General features: G+C 44.7%; 2 protein-coding genes across 4 annotated transcripts; one reads left to right on the top strand and one right to left on the bottom strand.

Annotated features, from left to right (window-relative positions):
• Positions 1-708: 708 nt before the first annotated feature.
• LOC139555141 (probable glutamate receptor) lies at positions 709-5899 on the bottom strand. The gene is made up of 10 exons (XM_071368688.1): positions 5778-5899; positions 5516-5601; positions 3763-3794; positions 3458-3637; positions 3048-3271; positions 2838-2935; positions 2485-2702; positions 2091-2310; positions 1650-1894; positions 709-1532 (listed from the first exon to the last, which is right to left on the bottom strand). The coding sequence occupies exons 2-10, from the start codon at positions 5583-5585 to the stop codon at positions 1428-1430; spliced, it is 1392 nt and encodes a 463-aa protein (XP_071224789.1). The 5' UTR covers positions 5586-5601; positions 5778-5899; the 3' UTR covers positions 709-1427.
• An 805-nt stretch (positions 5900-6704) lies between these two features.
• On the top strand, positions 6705-23453 carry LOC139555099 (bromodomain and PHD finger-containing protein 3-like). 3 transcript variants are annotated; one of them, XM_071368599.1, is made up of 14 exons: positions 6709-7035; positions 16980-17067; positions 17454-19029; positions 19258-19414; positions 19522-19653; positions 19847-19975; positions 20095-20407; positions 20604-20885; positions 21045-21605; positions 21783-21852; positions 21962-22038; positions 22211-22341; positions 22873-23027; positions 23173-23453. In XM_071368599.1, exons 3-14 carry the CDS (start codon positions 17516-17518, stop codon positions 23366-23368), a joined length of 3717 nt encoding a protein of 1238 aa, XP_071224700.1. In that variant the 5' UTR covers positions 6709-7035; positions 16980-17067; positions 17454-17515; the 3' UTR covers positions 23369-23453. The 3 variants fall into 3 exon arrangements, with proteins under 3 accessions (XP_071224707.1, XP_071224694.1, XP_071224700.1); XM_071368606.1 differs by lacking the exon at positions 16980-17067 and having other exon boundaries at positions 6705-7035; positions 22244-22341; XM_071368593.1 differs by lacking the exon at positions 16980-17067 and having other exon boundaries at positions 6705-7035.
• Positions 23454-24866: the final 1413 nt, after the last annotated feature.

Genomic DNA, 24866 nt, shown 5'->3' with positions numbered 1-24866 from the left:
CCTCTGCCTATCTGACAGTGACTCCAGCAGTGGTGGCAGTATAGACAGTCTGAGTCTGGAGCTCCTGCCCTCCTGTGTGCCAGTCGGTGAGCAGAGAGAAGTGGGCACCCTGTAGAGCCAGACAAACTCCCTCTTCAACCAGAAGATAAGGGAGATGCGCTGTAGTTCACCACTCTTGTTTGATGGTAAGAGTGAATCTTATTAGATTGTTTTATTGTATCCCAACTAGAGAGCATGCCAGTGTTAAAGATGTATTGTTTTGAATGAGTCACAATGTGTTTAGTAGAAATCTGTACCTGTATGCTCAGATCATTCGACAGTACAAAATCGATGTTGATTGATGACCTGGAATGATAATGTTATTTGATGTGTTTTATTTACTCCATGTGGTAGTAGTCAGCAATTACAAGAATCACAGCAGTGAGCAGCATTGGATTAAACATAAGAGTATGAAATACACTCTAAACATATAGCATTACCTTGCATGTATCTAGATTCTAGATACATGGAACAAAATGTACCACCGTGGTCTGTACTGTCAGCTACACACGCAGGATCATTACAGGAGCCCAAACAAGTTTATTAGTATAATGTAATCACCTACTTTTTGATGTGGGTATTTTGATTTTACATCAAGATGCATGTATTGTAAATAGAATGTATTACCAAGTGGTAAATAGTTCTGATTGAAACAGAATGGAACATATATTCATTATTAGACTGGTTTTATTGAAAGATGTGCCGTAACTTTTACATCAACATCATTCTATGACATAATGCTTTTTTATTTATGTTGAATTCTATAATAAACAAAAAATGTAACTAACAGTTTTATAGTTTCGAAAGGAATGCGCAAAATGTGTGCTGCCAATTGTACAAAAACAGTTAGGTTTACTTAGTATCTACAATATGTAAATGTATAATCTACTTTGAAACAAATTTACTGCATCATACAATTAATAGCAGTAATCTGTTGTTCTCAGTATTTGTTCCGAACAAAAGTACTGAAATGTAAACTCTTTGAAACGGATCATTTTTCATAATTTACAGATGACTTGACTTGGATCTTCATGTTTAATTTCTTTTTTGCACTCCCCTTAAATATTTATAAATCAGTACACATTACATGTTTTGTAACAGTAAATATACATGTTGGTTTTCTCTGTAAAATGCTCTGCTATCATATAATTATTTTTAAACATAGTACTTCAGTAGTATTGTTAATTGACTTCACTATGTTATGTATCACTCTGTTAATAAACATATATCATATAACAGTCTGGAAGCCTTTCTGATATACTCTGTCTCACTGTGGTAGATAGTATTGAAAATGAAAAGAAGTATACAAGCCATGACTCATGTCAAGACCTGCATGGAGACATTTGCTTTGTCAGGCTGTATATATTATCATATACTATCATGTCTCCTCATGCTTTTTCTTTGTCTGTGGTTTCCTCACTTCTCTTCTCATTGGTGGTGGTACCCCTGAAACGCTGACTCAGTTCTTCAGACAACACTGTGCAACATGATTTCTGTGGGGAGCAAATTGTATGGATGTTTAGAGAGATCTTGACCAGGAAATCTGCTTATCCATTCATATGAAATATTCACACAATGCACCAGTGTTAAACCAGCAGTGACTAGCTCACCCTCTGCTCCCCAGCACCGCTCCGGGACTTGGCGGTGAGCTCCAGGACAGCCAGCAGCACCCCCAGTCCCAGGCCCAGGGCCAGCACCAGAAACATGCCCTTCAGGCTGTGGGGCTGCAGGGAGGAGGACTTGGCTGGGTCTGCCATGCAGCTGCTGGCCCACCACTTACTGCGCAGGTAGGACAACTCTCCTGCCTCACTGAGCTGCAGGATGGCCACGCTCAGGTTCTTCAGCATGGGAGAACCTGAATGACACAAACAGTACCATTTGCAAGTCAGCTGGCTTGTTGTCATAAGGTCGTAAAATCAGCCATAAGCCAATATGTGGATCGCATGAGTATCTGGGTGCCTTGCTATTTTGATTACAGGAACAGTTTTTAAAAGTTTCAGTCAATATGTGTTGCATGAGATCTCACTATCAGCCTAGACTACATGGCTCACCCAGGGTGCATGCAATGCTGTACCCTCTCATGCCGATGACCTCATGGACACGGATCAGCTCACAGTGACGTGCCACCGCCAAGTCCAGTGACACGGACTCTCCAATGAAGGCAAAGTTGCCCTCCTTTGCCCGGCGAACACCCTCATCCATTGACGACACAAAACTCTTGGTTCTTTCCATGTGCTCATAGATCTTGCGGTAGGTTGGGTTATTAGAGTTCTACACCAAGGAAAAGAAAAACCACAGACAGAGAGGAAGAGAAAGTCAGTATGCTGCTGAGAGAACTGACAGAACTGAGACACTGACACGTGAGCCTAATCCTTTGATGGTAAAGAGTGAAGGGAAAAAGAGGGATATAGGAGGGCCGGGTGTGGCGGGGTACACTGGCCTCACCTTGAAGTACGCAAGCGTAGAGGAGCCAGACAGGGTCCCATACTCAATCCCTTGCTGGTTGGCCAGGTCCTCAAACCCTTTCACCATCAGTGAATTGGAGTCTGAGCCCTGAGAGGTGCTGAGGTTGGAGAAATAGCAGCCCAAGAGTACCAGACCAAACAACCACCAGGTGCAGCAGATAATGCGTCCTGATAAAGCTTTGGGGTGTGGACCGGCACCTGAAAATAAGATAAAGGAATACTAAATCAGAACACCAAACCACAGACCCATATAGAGCTCCTCCTAAGCTCTTATGTTGTACTGCTGTGGGTAAGCTATTGGTTGAAATGCCTGGTTAAATCCCTGTTAGTTACCCTGTAAAGTGAGGGCTCCAGCAGTGTACCACAGACTGTGGCTGAGAGTGAAGCTGTTTTTCTCAGTCTGGGGTTGACTCCACTCACACGGACTGAGTCTGTGTTGAAAAAGTTTTGTGTAACCGTCTTTAAATTCTACTTGTAAAAGGCTCCCGTCAGGCACACGATAAATGTATTTTCTGACGAAAGTTCATCACAATAACAACTCACCTGGCTACTACACAGAAGCAGACAGCAGTCCCCAGGTACGCAGCGAGGATCCCCACCCAGGTATCTACTGAGAAGGGGGTAAGGAAGTCAAAGAAGCCAGCCTCTTCTGAGATGTCTTTCCTCAGGAGAATACTGATGCCTGTCTGCATGAAGGGTTTGGTCATCCCCACAGCCTTCTCCCGGGCAGCAGTAAGGGTCAGAGGAGCAATCGCCAGGTCTGCCTCCTATAGGGATAAGAATATATATTAATATTTTATGGACTAGCACATTATACATTTGCTTTTTATCTGCATTAATAACATCACACATGGTTATAGTCACATCTGTACAGTATCTATCATAAGCAGATGTGTGAGTAGATTTTTGTTGTACTATAATCACTTATGTATGAAAATGCTAGCTTTACTCACCCCTCTCACCACCTCACCGATCATCCCGTTCCAGGCCCCACTCTCATCCTGCCTGCCATAGGACCCATCTTTCACCAGGTGCACATTGTATTTGAAGCTCAGTTTCTTGGCCAGTTCAGACAGCAGGTCCATGCAGTACCCTTCCAGCTGAGAGCCTTTGGACATGGCGTATGGATCTTGCTGAAAGATGGGACACAAAGGAACCATTCTGATGTAATCATATTTATACAGCAGCAAATGTCTTGAATTTGAGTATAAAATGCTTTCAAGCAATAAAGTAGTGTCAGAAACAGGTATCTTACTACCTTTATTGTAGTGATTGTCAAGTCTGGTCGCACTGATAAGGGAAAAAATATAGTAAAATATAGAGGTTATCTTGATTCAGAGCACCCACATCCAAATGAAGTTGTATTTGAACATGTCCAATTACATCTTTAGTTAAATCAATTAGGATTCGCAGTATCTCCAACAGTGGAACATTTTGAGTGCTTTCTAAGAGCAACAATGCATCAATACATCATGTCAATTGAATAAAGGCATATACACATGAGGACAACAACATACATGCTGACACATTGAAGAGACAGAGGAGAGGGAACCGGCAGCAGGCTTTAGCAGAACTTCTCCATCGGCATTGAGATATTGCCAAAGCGTCTTTCCAGTCCCACTGGTTTAACATCACTGAGTTTTTCTTTCACTCTGAGTGCAATTGGAGTGCCTTCACAATTTAGCAGGCTGAATCAAAGAGCTCTTTGTGTTGTGGCCTTCTTTAGGCCTTATACCCTAAGCCAGTGACCCCTTTGCAGCTAGTGAGGGTGAATGTGGGGGTGCTTTGATGCCTTCTTACTCATCACCACTGGTTTCCGGCATCCCAGAGATCTGGCCACTCTCTTTTCCCTCTTCAAAATGTTGAAAACCCCCAAGATCTATTTACAGCCATAAACCAGTTAGTGAGTTAATTCAAGCCATCACAATGGGGTGGGAGGGCAGTCAAAGAGTATCAAAAGCCTTGATTCAGGCTAAGGCCTCAGGGCTCCATCAATACCATAGGGCGATCCTGACACACACATCAGCTCCTCCTATTCAAAATATGACACACATACAAGCTCTCAATGGCCCTGTCACTATTTGGCTACACTTAAACACAAGGATTTTTGTGATCATGTCAGCTGGCTCTCTTCTTTTTCTATCAGAGTGGGGTATGGTGTGTGTGTGTGCCAGACAGGATGCGGCCCCTCACTTTGATGCCATGCCCAGCTGACAGTCTCCCCATTTATGACTCGTCAAGGCCTGAGAAACTATACCATGTCAAGCAGAGAGGACATGAGGAGTCTGGCACCAAAATGAGCATATCCACTGTCACACTGCCACCAGACAGGGATACAAGTGCAACGACTGGTCAAACGGCTAAAGAAAAACATCTAAAGTACAGATATAGTATGTCATTTTCACATGGATTTAGCCAGAGTCCCAGTTTGTTTGTGTCATCATGCCAACAATAGGTGGACTTAGCTATGTTTCATAGGTTTCTAATTAAATGGACCCAAGGTGCCCAAGGTGCCCACACTGACTGATTTTGGACTATTTTGGTTATATATTTTTCACACAAATGTCAGTGAGCCACTCACTCAACATCTTTATAGGCCCTATAGATTTCATTTTTAATTGTGGGATAATAATAATCAAGCAGTACAGTTATGGGGGAAATGTCTTCTTTGGGTGTTAGGGGGCCCATCAACAGAATTTTGAAATGGGTCCCCAAATCGCTATGTCCGCCCCTGATGCCAACTCCTTGTCACTCATTGTCATACCAAACAAATCCGCAATGTTCTGCTCCAGCTCTTTAGAGGTTATTGACAATAGAATGTTTTTGCTGTACCGCCAGACAATAACAGCTTTGGTAAGAGCACAAACAGATCTGGGACAAGGTTACGGTGAATCCCATGCATGTCAAGATTCCTGTTTTACACAATTTTGTTTGCTTAAGTGACAGACAAACAGGCAAACCACTCACTAGGTTTCTAAGCACAGTAGGATGTATGTTAAACATTGCATTACCTGCAGCACAGCTCCATAGGGACAGTAGAAGCACCACGGTGCACACTACAACACCCTCCAGCACCCTCATGGTTTCACCTTTGATCCTAATGATGTAAAACAATCAATGTGATTGATATTACAAACTATTAAATTCAGAGAACAAAAAAACTCAGGGAACAAATTAAGGAATACAATTGAACAGCTGACAAAAAATGCCCTAGGTATGAAACATGGACATATTAAATCTATGACAATAAACAAATGAAAAATATCTCCATACCTGACAGGATTGTTAGCTGTAAATTGAGTCTGCTGTGTTGAACCTTCCAACTATAAACTGATCCTGATGAACTAGAGCAAATGATGATGAGAAATATTCATCCCAACACAACATAGTTGCTAAAACAGCCAATGGACTTTTTTGTGGGTGGAGAAAGAGATTTTAAAGGGGGGTGGGGGACAGACGAAGAGTTTGTCCCGTGAATGTGTCACTTAATAATATGTTTGGTAGATTCAAACACAGAATCACCGATATCCAAGCCTGTATCACAGGCTGTTATAATTGAGAAAAAATCTTATAATCTGCCAAATTGCTTGTGACTGGTTTGAAGTCAGCCCCAGGTTCACACCTGTTTACAGAGCAATGCTATAGGCTCCTGAACAAATAATAAAGAAAAGGTTTAAAAAAAAACATTGATAAACGAAAGGGGGTGGGAATGTGTGTAGTGTAAACAGCAAAGGGAACTGGCTAGGTCACTTGCATGGCGCTATTCCTCTTACATGTCTAACTCTTGGCTGCAGATATGTTGCCCCTTCATTAATTAATCAATATCAATTTTTTGGTATATGCAATAAATTGTAACAAGTTAAGTAACTATGCAGAAAAAGGCTATGCATACAGGCATAGCCTACATTATGCACCTGGTTCACCTATTTTTTAAAACCGTAACCAACGTATCAAAAGGAATACAACTTCTAAGCAGCACTGTACTGGACGTAACAGGTGTGAAATACTGTTGTGCGTCGATAATGAAGTTAAGGCGCGCAAGAAAGGTCGATGAGCTTTTCTCAACGATTTGCGCTAATATGTGCTCCCGTTACAACTCGATGCAATGGGTTTTCTGTGTTGGCCAATCATAATCGAATGCGCGTTGTGTACGCGGCAAAAATAGGACGCACAATTGGCTGTGCTAGTTTTTTTCCCCCCAAAGGGGCGTATTTTTCAAGCCATCTTGACTGAATATCTAGCTAGCTACATCAACCTGACACATCTTACATAATTTTATGTAACAATTAGTGTATGTATTTCCAGTTGAAAAAGTCTAAATCACAGATATGTAACCAGGTCGAGTTTGAGCATTTGTCTGAAGTCACCATGGAGGACTGAAGTGCTGAAGATGACGCTGTCGCCCCTGAAATTACCGGCTAGCAATGCCATAGCTTGTTATTAGGAGGTCCGTTTCGGTCGTATTTCAACATTAGCTACCTAATATTACCTTTCTCTGGCTCGCGCATACCATAGGATCACGTTAAACAAGGTAAACACTTCCGACATTATGGCTGACTTGTTTGTTTTTGCTTCATAAGATGTGGCGTTCGTCATGTCGAGCTAGTTATGTGCAAGCTAGTTTGCGCTAACCTAGTTATACTGAAGGGTCTGTAGCCTGCGTACACATACGAGGACGCACATATTGCGGCAATCTAGCCGATATTGCAAGTGTACAGTTGTGCAGTGTTAACCTGGCTATAGTGCCCCGGTTGTGCTGTTGCCATTGTTTTTATCGGTTGCGTATCAGTTCACAATAATAGTGTTGACTGCAAATGTTGTTGAACGGATAAAATGGCTGACAGTCGGGATACTCGGTTTGGTATTTAGCGCCCCGCAACCCAACTATGTCTTATGTTCAGCTGTAAGCAAAAAATAGAAAATAATACGAGCAGTTGATTGGTAAGAAAAATACGTGTGCAATGGTCTCGAGCCGTGATTGGATGCCGATATGTACTCTCGAGTGTAACGTTCGCAGGTTCTAAAATCTTGTAGTGTAATACCAAATTACTTTTAGATAAATTAATCGCATATCAGAAAAACACATAATTTGTTTGAGATTGCAGATGACTAGTAAAATCAGTAGGCCAAATATTTTTTGCTGTGTGGCTATTTTGTCCAGAAATAGAATGTAATGCACACGTTCATGTGAGCCTCTTGTCTTGCACAAACTTGCTGCAGACTGGCACCAATGATGTGTATTTATACACTCAGTGACCAGTTTATTAGGTACAACCACCACATTCACGAAAATGGTTCGGTCCTACAGAAGGTGAGTCACGTGTTCGTGACATGCTATATAAAGCAGGCAGACAGGCATCAGGGTATTCAGTTACTGTTAATTGAACTTTAGAATGGGCAAAATGAGTGACCTCCAAATCAAATCGTGTAGACCTACTGGTGTACTGACAAGCACTTAACCAACAATTCCGTTAAGAAAATATTTACTAAATAAACAAGTGTAAAAAATAAAGAAGTAACTGAATAAAATAACAATAACGAGTCTGTATACAGGGGGTACCGGTACCAAGTCATATGTGCTGGTACAGGAAAGTCAAGGTAATTGAGGTAATATGTACAGTACCAGTCAAAAGTTTGGACACCTACTCATTCAAGGGTTTTTATTTATTTTTACTATTATTTTTACACATGGAATCATGTTGTAACCAAAAATGTGTTTGAGATTCTTCAAAGTAGCCACCCTTTGCCTTGATGACAGCTTTGCACACTCTTGGCATTCTCTCAACCAGCTTCATGAGGTACTCACCTGGAATGTATTTCAATTAACAGGTGTGCCTTGTTAAAAGTTCATTTGTGGAATTTCTTTACTTAATGTGTTTGAGCCAATCAGTTGTGTTGTGACAAGGTAGGGATGTGAATTGATTGCACCCCATCTATCGTCAAGAGTTCGTACTGCTAGGTGACCTAAATTGGGATATGCTTAACACCCCGGCCGTCCTACAATCTAAGCTAGATGCCCTCAATCTCACACAAATTATCAAGGAACCTACCAGGTACAACCCCAAATCTGTAAACATGGGAACCCTCATAGATATCATCTTGACCAACTTGCCCTCTAAATACACCTCTGCTGTTTTCAAACAGGATCTCAGCGACCACTGCCTCATTGCCTGCATCCGTTATGGTTCCGCGGTCAAAGACCACCCCTCATCACTGTCAAACGCTCCCTAAAACACTTCAGCGAGTAGGCCTTTCTAATCGACCTGGCCCGGGTATCCTGGAAGGATATTGACCTTATCCCATCAGTAGAGGATGCCTGGTTGTTCTTTAAAGTGCTTTCCTCACCATCTTAAATAAGCATGCCCCTTTCAAAAAATGTAGAACTAAGAACAGATATAGCCCTTGGTTCACTCCAGACTTGACTGCCCTTGACGAGCACAAAATCACCCTGTGGCGTACTGCACTCGCTTCAAATAGTCCCTGCGATATGCAACTTTTCAGGGAAGTCAGGAACCAATGTACATAGTCAGTTAGGAAAGCAAAGGCTAGCGTTTTCAAACAGAAATTTGCATCCTGCAGCACTAATTCCAAAAAGTTTTGGGACACTGTAAAGTCCATGGAGAATAAGAGTACCTCCTCACAGCTGCCCACTGCATTGAGACTAGGAAAGACTCACCACTGATAAATACACGATAATCAAGAATTTTAATAAGCATTTCTCTACGGCTGGCCATGCTTTGCACCTGGCTACCCCAACCCCGGCCAACAGCTCTGCACCCCCCACAGCAATTGGCCCAAGCCCCCCCTGAGATTCCTAAAGATTGGAAAGCGGCTGCGGTCATCCCCCTCTTCAAAGGGGGAGACACTCTAGACCCAAACTGTTACAGACCTATAGCCATCTTGCCCTGCCTTTCTAAAGTCTTTGAAAGCCAAGTGAACAAACAGATCACCAACTATTTCGAATCCCACTGTACCTTCTCCACTATGCAATCTGGTTTCCGAGCTGGTCACGGGTGCACCTCAGCCACGCTCAAGGTCTTAAACGATATCATAACCGCCATCGATAAAAGACAGTATTGTGCAGCCGTCTTCATCGACCTGGCCAAGGCTTTTGACTCTGTCAATCACCGTATTCTTATCGGCAGAGTCAACAGCCTTGGTTTCTCTAATGACTGCCTCGCCTGGTTCACTAACTACTTCTCAGATAGAGGTCAGTGTGTCAAATCGGAAGGCCTGTTGTCCGGACCTCTGGCAGTCTCTATGGGGGTGCCACAGGGTTCAATTCTCGGGCCGACTCTTTTCTCTGTATATATCAATGATGTCGCTCTTGCTGCGGGTGCTTCTTTGATCCACCTCTACGCAGACAACACCATTCTGTATACGTCTGGCCCCTCGGGATACTGTGTTAACAAACCTCCAAACGAGCTTCAACGCCATACAACACTCCTTCCGTGGCCTCCAACTGCTCTTGAATGCTAGTCAAACGAAATGCATGCTCTTCAACCGATCGCTGCCTGCACCCGCCTGACTAGCATCACTACTCTGGACGGTTCTGACTTAGAATATGTGGACAACTATAAATACCTAGGTGTCTGGCTAGACTGTAAACTCTACTTCCAGACTCACATTAAGCATCTCCAATCCAAAGTTAAATCTAGAATCTGCTTCCTATTCTGCAACAAAGCCTCCTTCACTCATGCTGCCAAACATTCCCTCGTAAAACTGACTATCCTACCTATCCATGACTTCAGCGACGTAATTTACAAAATAGCCTCCAACACTCTACTCAGCAAATTGGATGTAGTCTATCACAGTGCCATCCGTTTTGTCACCAAAGCCCCATATACTACCCACCGACGCGACCTGTATGCTCTCGTTGGCTGGTCCTCGCTACATATTCATCGCCAAACCCACTGCCTCCAGGTCATCCATAATTCTTTGCTAGGTAAAGCTCTGCCTTATCTCAGCTCACTTGTCACCATAGCAACACCCACCCGTAGCACGCGCTCCAGCAGGTATATTTCACTGGTCATCCCCAACACCTCCTTTGGCCGCCTTTCCTTCCAGTTCTCTGCTGCCAATGACTGGAACGAATTGCAAAAATCACTGAAGCTGGAGACTCATATCTCCCTCACTAACTTTAAGCGTCAGCAGTCAGAGCAGCTTACCGATCGCTGCAACTGTACACAGCCCATCTGTAAATAGCCCGTCCAACCAACTACCTGCCTCATCCCCATATTTGTTTTTGTTTTTCTGCTCTTATGCACACCAGTATTTCTACTTGCACATCCTCATCTGCACATACAGTTGAAGTCAGAAGTTTACATACACTTAGGTTGGAGTCATTAAAACTCGTTTTTCAACCACTCCACAAAGTTGTTGTTAACAAACTATAGTTTTGGCAAGTCGGTTAGGACATCTACTTTGTGCATGACACAAGTCATTTTCCCAACAATTGTTAACAGACAGATTATTTCACTTATAATTCACTGTATCACAATTCCAGTGGGTGAGAAGTTTACATACACTAAGTTGCTGTGCCTTTAAACAGCTTGGAAAATTCCAGAAAATGATGTCATGGCTTTAGAAGCTTCTGATAGGCTAATTGACATCATTTGTGTCAATTGGAGGTGTACCTGTGGATGTATTTCAAGGCCTACCTTCAAACTCAGTGCCTCTTTGCTTGACACCATGGGAAAATCTAAATAAATCAGCCAAGACCTCAGAAAAAAAATGTAGACCTCCACAAGTCTGGTTCATCCTTGGGAGCAATTTCCAAACGCCTGAAGATACCAGGTTCATCTGTACAAACAATAGTACGCACGTATAGACACCATGGGACCACGCAGCCGTCATACCGCTCAGGAAGGAGACACGTTCTGTTTCCTCGAGATGATTGTACTTTGGTGCGAAAAGTGCAAATCAATCCCAGAACAACAGCAAAGGACCTTGTGAAGATGCTGGAGGAAACAGGTACAAAAGTATCTATATCCACAGTAAAATGAGTCATATATCGACATAACCTGAAAGGCCGCTCAGCAAGGAAGAAGCCACTGCTCCAAAACCGCCATAAAAAAGGCAGACTACGGTTTGCAACTGCACATGGGGACAAAGATCGTACTTTTTGGAGAAATGTGCTCTGGTCTGATGAAACAAAAATAGAACTGTTTGGCCATAATGACCATTGTTTTGGAGTGGCCCTCAACAAAGCCCTGACCTCAATCCTATATACATTTTTGGGGCAGAACTGAAAAAGCGTGTGCGAGTAAGGAGGCCTACAAACCTGACTCAGTTACGCCAGCTCTGTCAGGAGGAATGGGCCAAAATTCACCCAACTTATTGTGGGAAGCTTGTGGATGGCTACCTGAAACGTTTGACCCAAGTTAAACAATTTAAAGGCAATGCTACCAAATACTAATTGAGTGTATGTAAACTTCTGACCCACTGGGAATGTAATGAAAGAAATAAAAGCTGAAATAAATAATTCTCTCTACTATTATTCTGACATTTCACATTCTTAAAATGAGGTTGTGATCCTAACTGACCTAAGACAGGGACTTTTTACTAGGAATAAATGCCAGTAATTGTGAAAAACTGAGTTTAAATGTATTTGGATAAGGTGTATGTAAACTTCCGACTTCAACTGTATATCACTTCAGTGTAAATTGCTAAATTCTAATTACTTCACCACTATTGGCCTATTTATTGCCTTACCTCCTTACTTCATTTGCACACACTGTATACAGATTTTTCTATTGTGTTATTGACTACGTTTGTTTATCCCATGTGTAACTCTGTGTTTTTGTCGCTTTGCTTTATCTTGGCCAGGTCGCAGTTGTAAATGAGAACTTGTTCTCAACTTGCCTACCTGTTTAAATAAAGGTGAAATATATATTTTGTAAATGCAGAAGATTTGGTAAAAGACCAAGTCCATATTATGGCAAGAACAGCTCAAATAAGAAAAGAGAAATGACAGTCCATCATTACTTTAAGACATGAAGGTCAGTCAATCCAGAAAATTAAGAACTTTGAAAGTTTCTTCAAGTGCAGTCCCAAAAACCATCAAGCGCTATGATGAAACTGGCTCTCATGAGCACCGCCACAGGACAGGAAAGCCCAGATTCACTTCTGCTGCAGAGGTTACGTTCATTAGTTACCAGCCTCAGAAATTGCAGCCCAAATAACTCTGTGAAGCATCACAGAGTTCAAGTAACAGACACATCTCAACATCAACTGTTCAGAGGAGACTGTGTGAATCAGGCCTTTATGGTCAAATTGCTGCAAAGAAACCACTACTAAAGGACACCAATAAAAGACTTGCTTGGGCCAAGAAACACGCTCAATGGACACTAGACCGGTGCAAATTTGTCCTTTGGTCTAATGAGTCCAAATTTGAGATTTTTGGTTCAACTGCCGTGTCTTTGTGAGACACAGTAAGTGAATGGATGATCTCTATGTGGTTCCCACCGTGAAGCATGTGTAACCGATGTGAAATGGCTTGTTAGGTAGCGGTGGTGCACGCTAGCAGCCTTTCAGTCGGTGACGTCACTTGCTCTGAAACCTTGAAGTAGTGGTTCCCCTTGCTCTGCAAGGGCCGCGGCTTTTTTGGAGCGATGGGTAACGATGCTTCGTGGGTGACTGTTGTTAATGTGTGCAGAGGGTCCCTGGTTCGCGCCCGGGTCGGGGCGAGGGGACGGACTGAAGTTATACTGTTACACATGGAGGAAGAGGTGTGGTGGTACTTTGCTGGTGACACTGTCAGTGATTTTATTTAGAATTCAAGGCACACTTAACCAGCATGGCTACCACAGCATTCTGCAGCGATATGCCATCCCATCTGGTTTGCGCTTAGTGGGAGTATCATTTGTTTTTCAACAGAACAATGACCTCACATGCCTCCAGGCTGTGATGATACATGATTCCATATGTGTTATTTAATAGTTTTGATTTCTTAACTATTATTCTACAATGTAGAAAATGGTAAAAATAAAGAAAAACCCTTGAATGAGTAGGTGTCTAAACTTTTGATTGGTACTGTACATGTAAGTAGGGGTAAAGTGACTATGCATAGATGATAAACAGCGAGTAGCAGCTGTGTAAAACGAATGCAATGCAAATTGTCTGGGGAGCCATTTATTTCATTGTTGAGCAGTCTTATGACTTGGGAGTATAAGCTGTTAAGGAGCCTTTTGGACCTACTGTAGACTTGACGCTCCGGTTCCACTTGCCGTGTGGTAGCAGAGCGAAGACTGACTTGGGTGCCTGGAGTCTTTGACAATTTTTAGGGCCTTCCTCTGACACTGCCTGGTATAAAGGTCCTGGATGGCTGGACACTTGGCCCCAGTGATGGGCCATACACACTAGCTTACGGTCAGATGCCGAGCAGTTGCCATACAAGGCAGTGATGTAACCAGTCAAGATGCTCTCGGTGGTGCAGCTGTAGAATTTTTTTGAGGATCAGAGGACCCATGCCATATATTTTCAGTCTCCTGAGGGAGAAAAGGCGTTGTTGTGCCCTCTTCACGACTGTCTTGGTGTGTTTGGACCATGAGAGTTTGTTGGTGGACCATGAGAGTTTGTTGGTGGACACAAAGGATCCACTACAGCCCAGTCGATGTGAATGGGTGCGTGCTCAGCCCTCCTTTTCCTGTAGTCTATGATCAGCTCCTTTATCTTGCTCACGTTGCGGTAGAGGTTGTTGTCTCTCACCTCCTCCATATAAGCTGTCTCGTCGTTGTCGGTGATCGTCGGCAAACTTAATGATGGTGTTGGAGTTGTGCTTGACCACGCAGTCGTGGGTGAACGGGATACAGGAGGGGACCTTGCACTCACCCTTGAGGGGCCCCCATGTTGAGGATCACAGAGGCAGATGTGTTGTTGTCTACCCTTACCACCTTGGGGTTGGCCTGTCAGGAAGTCCAGGATCCAGTTGCAGAGGGAGCTGTTTAGTCCCAGGGTCCTTAGCTTAGTGATGAGCGTTGAATGTGCTATGGTGTTGAATGCTGAGCGGTAATCAATGAACAGCATTCTCACATAGGTCTTCCTTTTGTCCAGGTGGGAAAGGGCAGTGTGGAGTGTAATTGAGATTGCGTCACCTGTTTGAGCTGTATGCAAATTGGAGTGTGTCTAGGGTGTCCGGGATCATGGTGTTGATGTGAGCAGCAGTGTGCAGCGTTTTCCATTCTGTTTTCCATGAGTTTGCCTACAACTCCAGAACCTGCGGAAAGTAGCTGGATGTGCGTATGTTCTTCAGTTTTAGCCATGACCAGCCTTTCAAAGCACTTCATGGCTCACATCAATACCACCATCCCGGAAACCCTAGACCCACTCCTAAGCGACTTTGAGCGCCAGTGCCAGGCTTGCCGGTTCCAGTGTCTCAGAAACGGCCGGCCTCCTGGGCTTTTCATGCACGACAGTGTCTAGGGTTTACCGATAATGGTGTGACAAAAAATACAAATCCAGTCCGAGGCAGTCCTGTGGGTAAAACAGCTCGTTGATGCGCGGTCAAAGGAGAATGGAAAGAATCTTGCAAGCTAACAGGCGGGCTACAAACAGGAAAATAATGGCGCAGTACAACAGTGGAGTGCAGAACGGCATCTCAGAAAACACAAGTTGTCTGTACTTGTCACGGATGGGCTATTGCACTCCTTTCAGCAAAAAAAAAAAGAAGAGGCTCCGGTGGGCATGCCATCACCAACACTGGACATTTTGCGGAGTGGAAAAACATCGCCTGATCCGACAAATCCCGGTTCCTGTTGCGTTATGCTGATGTCAGAGTCAGGATTTGGTGTAAAGGGCATGAGTCCATGGCCCCATCCTGCGTGGTGTCAATGGTAGAGGCTGGTGGTGTAATGATGTGGTGAATGTTTTCCTGGCACACGTTAGGTCCCTTGATAATATTTGAGCAACGTTTCCATGCCCCAAATAATTTAGGCTGTTCTGGAGGGAAAGGGGTGTCTGACCTGGTACTAGATGGGTGTACCTAATAAACTGCCGGCTCTCGCTAGCTCTCTGTCTATTTTATATATACACTACATGACCAAAAGTATGTGGACACCTACTCGTCAAGCATCTCATTCCAAAATCATGGGCATTAATATGGAGTTGGTCCCCCCTTTTGCTGCCAAAACAGCCTCCACTCTTCTGGGAAGGCTTTCCACTAGACGTAGGAACATTGCCGCGGGGACTTGCTTCCATTCAGCCACGAGCAGTAGTGAGGTCAGGCACTGATGTTGGGCGATTAGGCCTGGCTCGCAGTCTGCGTTCCAATTCATCCCAAAGGTGTTCCATGGGGTTGAGGTCAGTGCCAGTCAAGTTCTTCCACACTGATCTCGACAAGCCATTTATGTATGACCTCACTTTGTGCACGGGGGCATTGTCATGCTGAAACAGCAAAGGGCCTTTCCCAAATGGTTAACCCTATTAACCCTAACTAAAGGGGCCTTGCCTGAATCATGTAAAACAGCCCCAAACAATTATTCCTCCTCCACCAAACTTTACAGTTGGCACTATGCATTCGGGCAGGTAGCGTTCTGGCATCGCCAAACCCAGATTCGTCCGTCGGACTGCCAGATATGGAATTAGCTTATGTGGCCTACCACTTCGTTGGTGAGCCATTGTTGCTCCTAGAAGTTTCCACTTCACAATAACAGCACTCACAGTTGACCAAGGCAGCTCTGCAAAAAAAAATACTGACTTGTTGGAAAGGTGGCATTCTATGAGGGTGCCACGTTGAAAGTCACTGAGCTCTTCAGTAAGGCCATTCTACTGACAATGTTTTTCTATATAGATTGCATGGCTATGTGCTTGAATTTTATACACCTGTCAGCAATGGGTGTGGCTAAAATAGCCAAATCCACAATTTTAAAGGTTGTCTACATACTCTTGTGTTTTGATACAATGCATTCGGAAAGTATTCAGAACTCTCGACTTTTTCCACATTTTGTTACGTTACAGCCTTATTCTAAAATGGATGAAATTGTTTTTTCTCCATCATCAATCTACACACAATACCCCATAATGACAAAGCAAAAACTGTTTTTAATTTTTAATATATTTGCCAAATTTCTAAAAACCTGTCACATTTACATAAGTATTCAGACCCTTTACTCAGTACTTTGTTGAAGCACCTTTGGCAGCGAATACAGCCTCATGTCTGCTTGGGTATGATGCTACAAGCTTCCTGACCTCCCTGACCAAGGCCCTTCTCCCCCGATTGTTTGGCCAGGCGGCCAGCTCTAGGAACCTTCAAGAATGATGGAGGCCACTGTGTTCTTGGGGACCTTCAATGCTGCAGAAATGCTTTGGTACCCTTCCCCAGATCTGTGCCTCGACAATCCTGTTTTGAAGCTCTACAGACAATTCCTTCGACCTCATGGCTTGGTTTTTGCTCTGACATGCACTGTCAACTGTGGGACTTTTTATATACACAGGTGTGTGCCTTTCCAAATGTCTAATCGATTTAATTTACCACAGGTGGACTGAAGGATGATCAATGGAAACAAGATGCACCTGAGCTCAATTTCGACTCATAGCAAAGGGTCTGAATGCTTGTGTAAATAAGGTAGTTCTGTTTTTAATAGACTTTCAAAAATGTCTAAACCGGTTTTTGTATGTAGATGTGATGAGGACAACAATTAACTTAATACATTTTAGAATAAGGCTGTAACGTGGGGTCTGAATGCTTTCCGAATGCACTAAAGATAGTTAGAAAATATATCTCATTGGCTGGCACTGGAGAGTGGATTAGCTATAGTATGTTGATAAGTTGGTGTTTGACTGTTTCAAATTTACTCTGGTGGGTTTTCCTTATCTGTCAACTCCTAATGTGATATGTAATCAGCCTACATTTGAAATGTTATGAATGATATCTTCTAATTAGTTCCTCTATTGACTTATTGTGAAATTATGAATTTAGCAGATTAGGTTTTTTCTTTCCTTCTTTTGCAGAACTCCGTCCTCCTCGCTGTCCTCCTCGCCCTCTCCAATCTAGGAAGCTAGTGCAAACCCCCATGGGGAGGCTGCGGAGGAGGGGATGCAGGCCAGGAGTAGTTGGCCTTGAGATGGGCAGGGGTAGAGGGAGGGGGAGGGGCAGGGACTCCAGTGTTCAGCTGCGGCCACCTTCCCCCTATAGACTGCAGCTATCTCCATCTAGAGAAACTTTGACCTATGCTCAGGCCCAGAAGATGGTGGAGGTGGACCTGGATGGAAGGCTTCACAGGATCAGCATCACCGACCCTCTGCCAGTCATCACAGAGGATGAGATGATGGCTCAGGACATTGTTGAGTGCAACAGTAACAAAGAGAACAGCGAACAAACCCAGAGCAGAGCCAGACCAGGGCGCAAACCTCCCAACCCAAAGGGCCGCAGGAGGGAAAGCAAAACCTCATCTCACCAGAGCCGACGTTCTGGCAGTCAGCAGTACACTCAAAGCCACACCAATTCCTCCCAACACCCTTCTCACCAAAGCCCTCTCCCCGAGCCAACCTTCCGCGTGCTTGACTGCCCGTGTCCTTTAGACACACCTCCCCTACCTGTGGCCTACTACCGTTTCGTAGAGAAGTCAGGGGAGGAGCAGGACTGTGAGGCAGAGTACGACATGGACGAGGAGGACCTGGCCTGGCTGGAGATGGTCAACCAGAAGAGAGTATCTGATGGCCACGCGTCCGTCTCCCCGGACACCTTTGAGCTGCTGATCGACCGTCTGGAGAGGGAGTCCATCCTGGAGTCACGGAGCCAGGCCCTGTCCCAGAGTGCCATAGACGAGGACGCCTTCTGCTGCGTCTGCCTGGACGACGAGTGTCTCAACAGCAACGTCATCCTATTCTGTGACATCTGCAACCTGGCCGTCCACCAGGAGTGTTACGGTGTGCCCTACATCCCTGAGGGCCAGTGGCTGTGCCGCTGCTGTCTGCAGTCCCCCTCGCGCCCTGTGGACTGTGTGCTCTGCCCCAATCGGGGAGGTGCCTTCAAACAGACTAGTGATGGACGCTGGGCCCATGTTGTCTGTGCCATATGGATCCCAGAGGTGTGCTTTGCCAACATGGTATTCCTGGAGCCAGTGGAGGGGGTGAAGAACATCCCCTCAGCCCGCTGGAAGCTCACCTGCTACCTGTGCAAGCAGAAAGGCCGGGGCGCGTCCATCCAGTGCCACAAGGCCAACTGTTACCGGGCCTTCCATGTCAGCTGTGCCCAGAAGGCTGGCCTCTTCATGAAGATCGACCCGGTCCGGGAGACTGGGGCCAACGGAACCACCTTCTCTGTGAAGAAGACTGCCTTCTGTGAGAATCACTCCCCAGTCGGGTCACGGCGAGATGGGTCAGGTGATGAGGCTGTGGAGGGAAGGCTGGTGGGAGGCAGGGGGAACAGGGGTCAAAGGTCATACACTCAGAGCCCCCCGGCACCGCCCAGTAAAAAGACTCCCAAAGGCCAGAAGAAGAAGAAAGGAAAGAAGAGCCTAGCTGGTCAGACGACCCGTCGCTCTGCTGTGCCTGTGCTGCTGGTGCCTCAAATCCCCTCTCACAGGTCTGACCTCAGACACCCCTTCTCCTAACACACCACTCCCAGTAGCAGTAGTTTTCCTTATAACTATATTTGCTTGTAGTAATCTCAGTGTAGAAAGCACATTTTTGTGTATTTATTTAGCATGTTTAATGTAACAGTACAGCTGCCTTATACTAACTATTAATACATCACCTATACAGTGGAAGGATGCCAACGTATGATTAACAGTTATTGCTATGTTGTAAACAGGCTGAACAAGATTTGCATTGGGGTTGCTGTCCAGAGGAAGAACCAGTTCATGCAGAGGCTTCACAACTACTGGTTGCTGAAACGTCAGTCCCGAAACGGCATGCCTCTCATCCGGCGTCTGCACTCGCATCTGCAGGCTCACAAGACTGCTGAGCAGGTCAGGAAGATACAGGGAGGGAGAGAGAGACCCAAAGTCAATTATAGATCTCATGTTGATGGTGAAATAGAAATTGTGAAGCTGAATGTGTGTGTGCGTGTGTTCAGAGGGAACCAGATGAGAAGCTTTGTGCGGCGAGGGAGGAGCTACGGTACTGGCAGAAGTTGCGGCAGGACCTGGAGAGAGCCCGGCTTCTGGTGGAACTCGTCCGCAAGAGAGAGAGACTAAAGAGAGAGCAGGTACTGTTTCAGTCAGAGGACACCGTGTAAAATGTCAACATATTATATAATCATGAGTTACCATCTGCATATACCGTATGAAAATAATTAACTTTTACAATCACTGTATCGTTCTTATGTCTTTTCTTAAATTACTCTGCACCCTTTCATATTCCCTCTTTCTCTCCCCCTCTTTCTCTCTCTCTCCCTTCAGATGAAACTTCAACAGGCTGCTCTGGAGCTGAAGTTGACCCCTGTGTTAATACTGCTGCGTTCCACCCTGGACCAGCTTCAGGAGAAGGACACAGCACAGATTTTCTCTCAGCCTGTCAATCTAGCAGAGGTTAGTAGGGTTAGATAAATGGGTCACTTTTTGCATTGATTTAAAATTCAGCAAGTAGTACTGCAGTTGTCTCCTTCTTTTCTTGAATAGTCTGTTAATTTGTATGTTTTTAATTGAAGGTGCCAGACTATCTGGAGTTCATCTCCAAGCCCATGGATTTATCCAGCATGCGTGCCAAACTGGAGGCCCATGCCTACTGCTCCACAGCCGACCTGGAGGGGGACTTTAACCTCATGGTGTCCAACTGCCTGAGGTACAACTCCAAGGAGACCGCGTTCCACCAAGCCGCCCTGCACCTACGGGAGGTGGGAGGAGCCGTCCTCCGCCACGCCCACAGACAGGCGCAGAGCATCGGGTTGGACCCCAGCACGGGCATGCACCTCCCAGACTCTCCCAACAAGCACGGCTTCTACCAATGCACCTGGGAGGACGGTGAGCAGAGCACACCAACTGGGTTGGCCTTGGAATGGCTTCCGGTGAAAAATCTGCCTTTCACAATCGTAAAACACATAACAAATAATTATTATTGATTGAATTTCTATCGCGCTTTTCATTGCAGAAATGACTTTTTCTCATCCTTCATCTCATCTACCTGTTCTCTCTTTTACGGCCTTTGTGTTCTGTACAGTGGACTCTCTCCTGGATCCAGACAACAGGCTCCACCTGTCCACAGAGGAGCAGCTGAAGGCCCTGCTGGAGAAGCTGGACATGGTGGCATCCATGCGCTCCAGTGGAGGACGAACCAAACGCATCCGGCTGCTGCGTAGAGAGATCAACACGGTCACGCACAAACAACAGCGCTCACAGTCGCACAACGGGAAAGAAGAAGAAGAGGAAGAGGAGGAAGAAAAGGGAAAGAAGGACAATGTGGAGAACAGTCCTTTAACATCAGCCTCTACTCCGGGGAAAGGTAAAAGGGATGTACTTTGATTGTTCATGGGATTGTTGCTGTCCAACTCTACTAGTCTTTCTGGTATGGATGTGTTAGTTTAATTAGCTAATGATTTTGCTGTTGTGCATTTCTGATTTTATTATTCTAACAAAGTGAATGCATGTTTCCTTCTTGTAGATGCCTCTCCACCAACACTAGAGCCTTCATGCCCAGCGTCGTCCCCCCTGCAAGGCGATGCCCCACCTGAGCCACCCGTACCGGGCCTTGTGACCGCAGGACGGAGGTCACCAGGGCGCTCTTACAAACGCCAGAGATCCTCGCCGAGTGGGGGAAAAGGGCAGAGTGACGATGATGCTGAAGTTGAGGAGACAGCGACACCGTGCAAACAGAAGGACGATTCTCAAAAGTTCTCTCCTTCACAGACTCCCAGTCCCCCCACTAACGCCTGTCCTTTGATTGGAGTTGGCCGGCGGACATCTGTTCTGTTCAAGAAAGCTAAAAATGGAGCGAGACTGGCAAAGATTAGAGCAGCTCAGTTACAGTATGTAGGGACCACTGAGGGTAAAACCAATGGATTGGACAGTTCCCCCACCATTACAAAACCTCCCAGTGAGACTTCCCTTTCCACCCCTGCCCCTCCCCCCACTCCCTCCTTACCGTCATCCCACCGCCTGAGGTCCAGAAGGCCCAGCTCTGACAGCGAGGGAGACAAGCCCCTCCCCCTTGTCAAAGTGGAAGGTAGATACACATTTTTTTATTTACATTTGCTCTGTCATTTTATTAAAGCTGTAGGCGATGAGTAATAAGTTATTACTTGTTATTAAGGAAACCATGTCTTTACCCTTTATTTGTGAGTTGCATAAGGGAAGAGAGGGAAGATCATAATGATGATGTACAGAATTTGTATTCTACTAGGCTTTACAAATGGTCTAGGAAAGCACAAAGATGACTCCTCAGACATAGCATCCAATGACCAAAAACATAGGTGAGGATCCCACTAAACACATGATACCTCTGAAATGTAGATTGATTTCCAAGATGGAATATGTTCAGAAATAACATACCTCTTTCCTTTGTTCTGTCTATGGATAAAGTGTCCCCCCGCCACCCAAACGCAGCCGTGGTAAACCAGCTCTGGCTAAAGTCCCAGAGAGCCAGAATGGAGGCTCAGGTGAGTGTGTTCAGGCACCACAGACCTTAGGGTCAGACAAAAGAGCTCCAATTTCAACTTCCAGTAAATCGTGTATTGGCAAATATAGATGTATACATTATAGTAAATCCTGTAAAATTCTAAATATCATTACAGAAAATAATTTTTCCATCAACCATTTCCATTTTTCCAGTTCAACATCCCACATCTTTGTGTTTGTGCTCAGGGGGAAGTATGCTCTTGCCCTTTGATAGTGACACCGAGCTCACACCACTCGACCTGGTCTGGGCTAAGTGTCGTGGATATCCATCATACCCAGCAATGGTGAGAACATGAGTTCAGTCACTTATTCATTGCAATAAGAGGGTTGGCCTGATTTTCAATATTTTTGGGGGGTTGGCACAAGCAATGGTTGATAAGTTACAATCCTCATTTTAGATGTTTACATTTTTTTTTTTAACCTTTTATTTAACTAGGCAAGTCCGTTACAAACAAATACTTATTTACAATGACAGCCTAGGAGCAGTGGGTTAACTGCCTTGTTCAGGGGCAGAATGACAGATTTTTACCTTGTCAGCTCGGGGATTCAACCTGTCGGTTACTGGCCCAGTGCTCTAACCACTAGGCTACCTGCCGCCCCGATGTAGTCTATGCTGACCTCACCAGTCATTCAGCGAGTTGGTTTTGCATGACTCGTTGCCTGAGGTGGGTGTAGTTTTCATTTTATGAGCAATGGAATGGTCTAAAATGTGCAAACCCTGCCCAACCGTGGCATCGGCCGATGCAAAACCAACTCGCCCATTGTTGTACCACAGAGACTAACAGGGTACATAAACTGCCAATGTGTTTCCCCAGGTTGTTGACCCAGACATGCCTCAGGAAGGGCTTCTTCACAATGGCATCCCCATCCCCGTGCCTCCTGGGGACGTGCTAAAACTGGGGGAGCGGAGGCAGAAGGAGACCGGGGAGAGGCACTACCTTGTGCTGTTCTTCGACACCAAAAGGACCTGGTAAGAAATTCAAGACGAGTGTTCTGCTGAAAGCTTAGTCTCACATTAATTAGCTACGGCAGTTTTTTGAGGTAGTTGATGTGTGTGTCTATTGATTGCTATTGTATGTTTTTGTGTTCTTTTGAACCCTCTTTCTTCCTTTTAGGCAATGGCTGCCACGGGACAAGTTGCTGCAAATGGGGATGGATGACACGGTGGACAAACTGCGCCTGATGGAGGGCAAGAAGCCCAGCGTCCGCAAGTCTGTACACACGGCATACGACCGTGCCATGATACACCTGAACCACGTTATCAACCACGTCAAGGGGAACCTCACTTTCAACCCCTCCAATTTTATATGAAGGATTTTAGTGTCAGTCTGTAAATCCACTGCAAACTGTCTGGCTAGGACTGCTCAAACCCTCACCAATAACACAAATCTTCAGTGAGAAAATAACATTTTCTTCATTCATTTACTAGTAGGTGGACATGGAATTTGAGTGGTTCAATATACAGTTTTCTTAAATAATTAACTTTCTTCTCAAATAATGTTCCTATTGGATTGTCAACATTGCTGTACACCATTTTGCTATGGGGAAACTTCAGTTAACAATTCTAATTTAGAAAATAAAAGCAAATGGAATGGACAACATTATTGTCAGGAGCTAATACTTTGTTGGCCAGCCTTTGGCTAAGTTAACTGAAAAATAATTAGCTTGCTGCACTGTTCTACTGGCAATTTGTCCCACTCTTCAGCTGCAGACTGCTCCAATTCTTCAATGTTTGAGTGGTGCCGATCTCTCCATAGGTTTTTGATGGGATTCAGTTCTGGACTTATCACTGGCCACTCCAGAACAGTTCACTGTTTTATTCTTGAAACATTCCTGGCTGCTTTTTGATGTGTATTTGAGTTGTTCTGCTGGAAGACCCACAACCTTCAACAGAGACCCAGTTTTTGGACACTGGGTTGAACATTGTACTCAAACACCTGATAATCTCATGATTTGATGATGTCTTGTACACATTCAAGGACCCCAGAGGCAGCAAAGCAACCCCAGGGCTTTCTTGTCTCTTTCAGGAGTGGGGTCTTCCTATGTTTACCAATGACCAAATGAAGCATTCAAAGAAAAGAACACCCTCACTAAAATCAAACATGGGGAAGGTTCGATAATGCTGTGGGGTTGCTTTGACGCCTCTGGTACGTAGGGCCTTGAATGTTTGCAAGGTGTTTTGGAGTACGGTGTTCAACTCGGTGTCCAAAAACTGGGTCTCTTTTGAAGGGTGCGGGTCTTCCAGCAGGACAAAAACCCAAACACACATCAAAAAGCACCCAGGAATGGTTCAACAATAAGCACAGGAATGTACTGGAGTCCAGATCTGAATCCCATCAAAAACCTATGGAGAGATCTGAAAACAGCAGTTGGTGGAAGGCACGACTCAAACATTACAGAATTGGAGCAGTCTGCAGCTGAAGAGTAGGCCAAATTGCCACTAGAAAGGTGCAGCAAGATCATTTATGGTGTTATTTTGCAGTCAACTTGGCCAAAGGCTGTGCGACCAAGTATTAGCTTGTAGATGCCAATAATGTTGTCCATGGTATTTTGCTTTTATTTTCAGAAGAAAAAAAAGTAAACTGAAGGCCCCCCCCAAAAAAATGTATGGTTCTGCAATGTTTACAATCAAATAACATTTGGAGACCATCATTTTCTTTGGTAATTTCTACTTATTTTAGAAGACTGAGAATTCTTTAAGAAAAGTGCAAGGGTGCCAATATATTTGGCTGCAACTACCTAAATGAGTGATGATCTGGTTGACTCTGACCTTTTGTTTTTAGGGGGAATGTTATAATTTGGGAAATTG

This window comes from Salvelinus alpinus, chromosome 2, assembly GCF_045679555.1.
Source record: "Salvelinus alpinus chromosome 2, SLU_Salpinus.1, whole genome shotgun sequence".
Lineage (NCBI taxonomy): Eukaryota > Metazoa > Chordata > Actinopteri > Salmoniformes > Salmonidae > Salvelinus > Salvelinus alpinus.
This window is presented reverse-complemented; position numbering and strand designations above follow the sequence as displayed.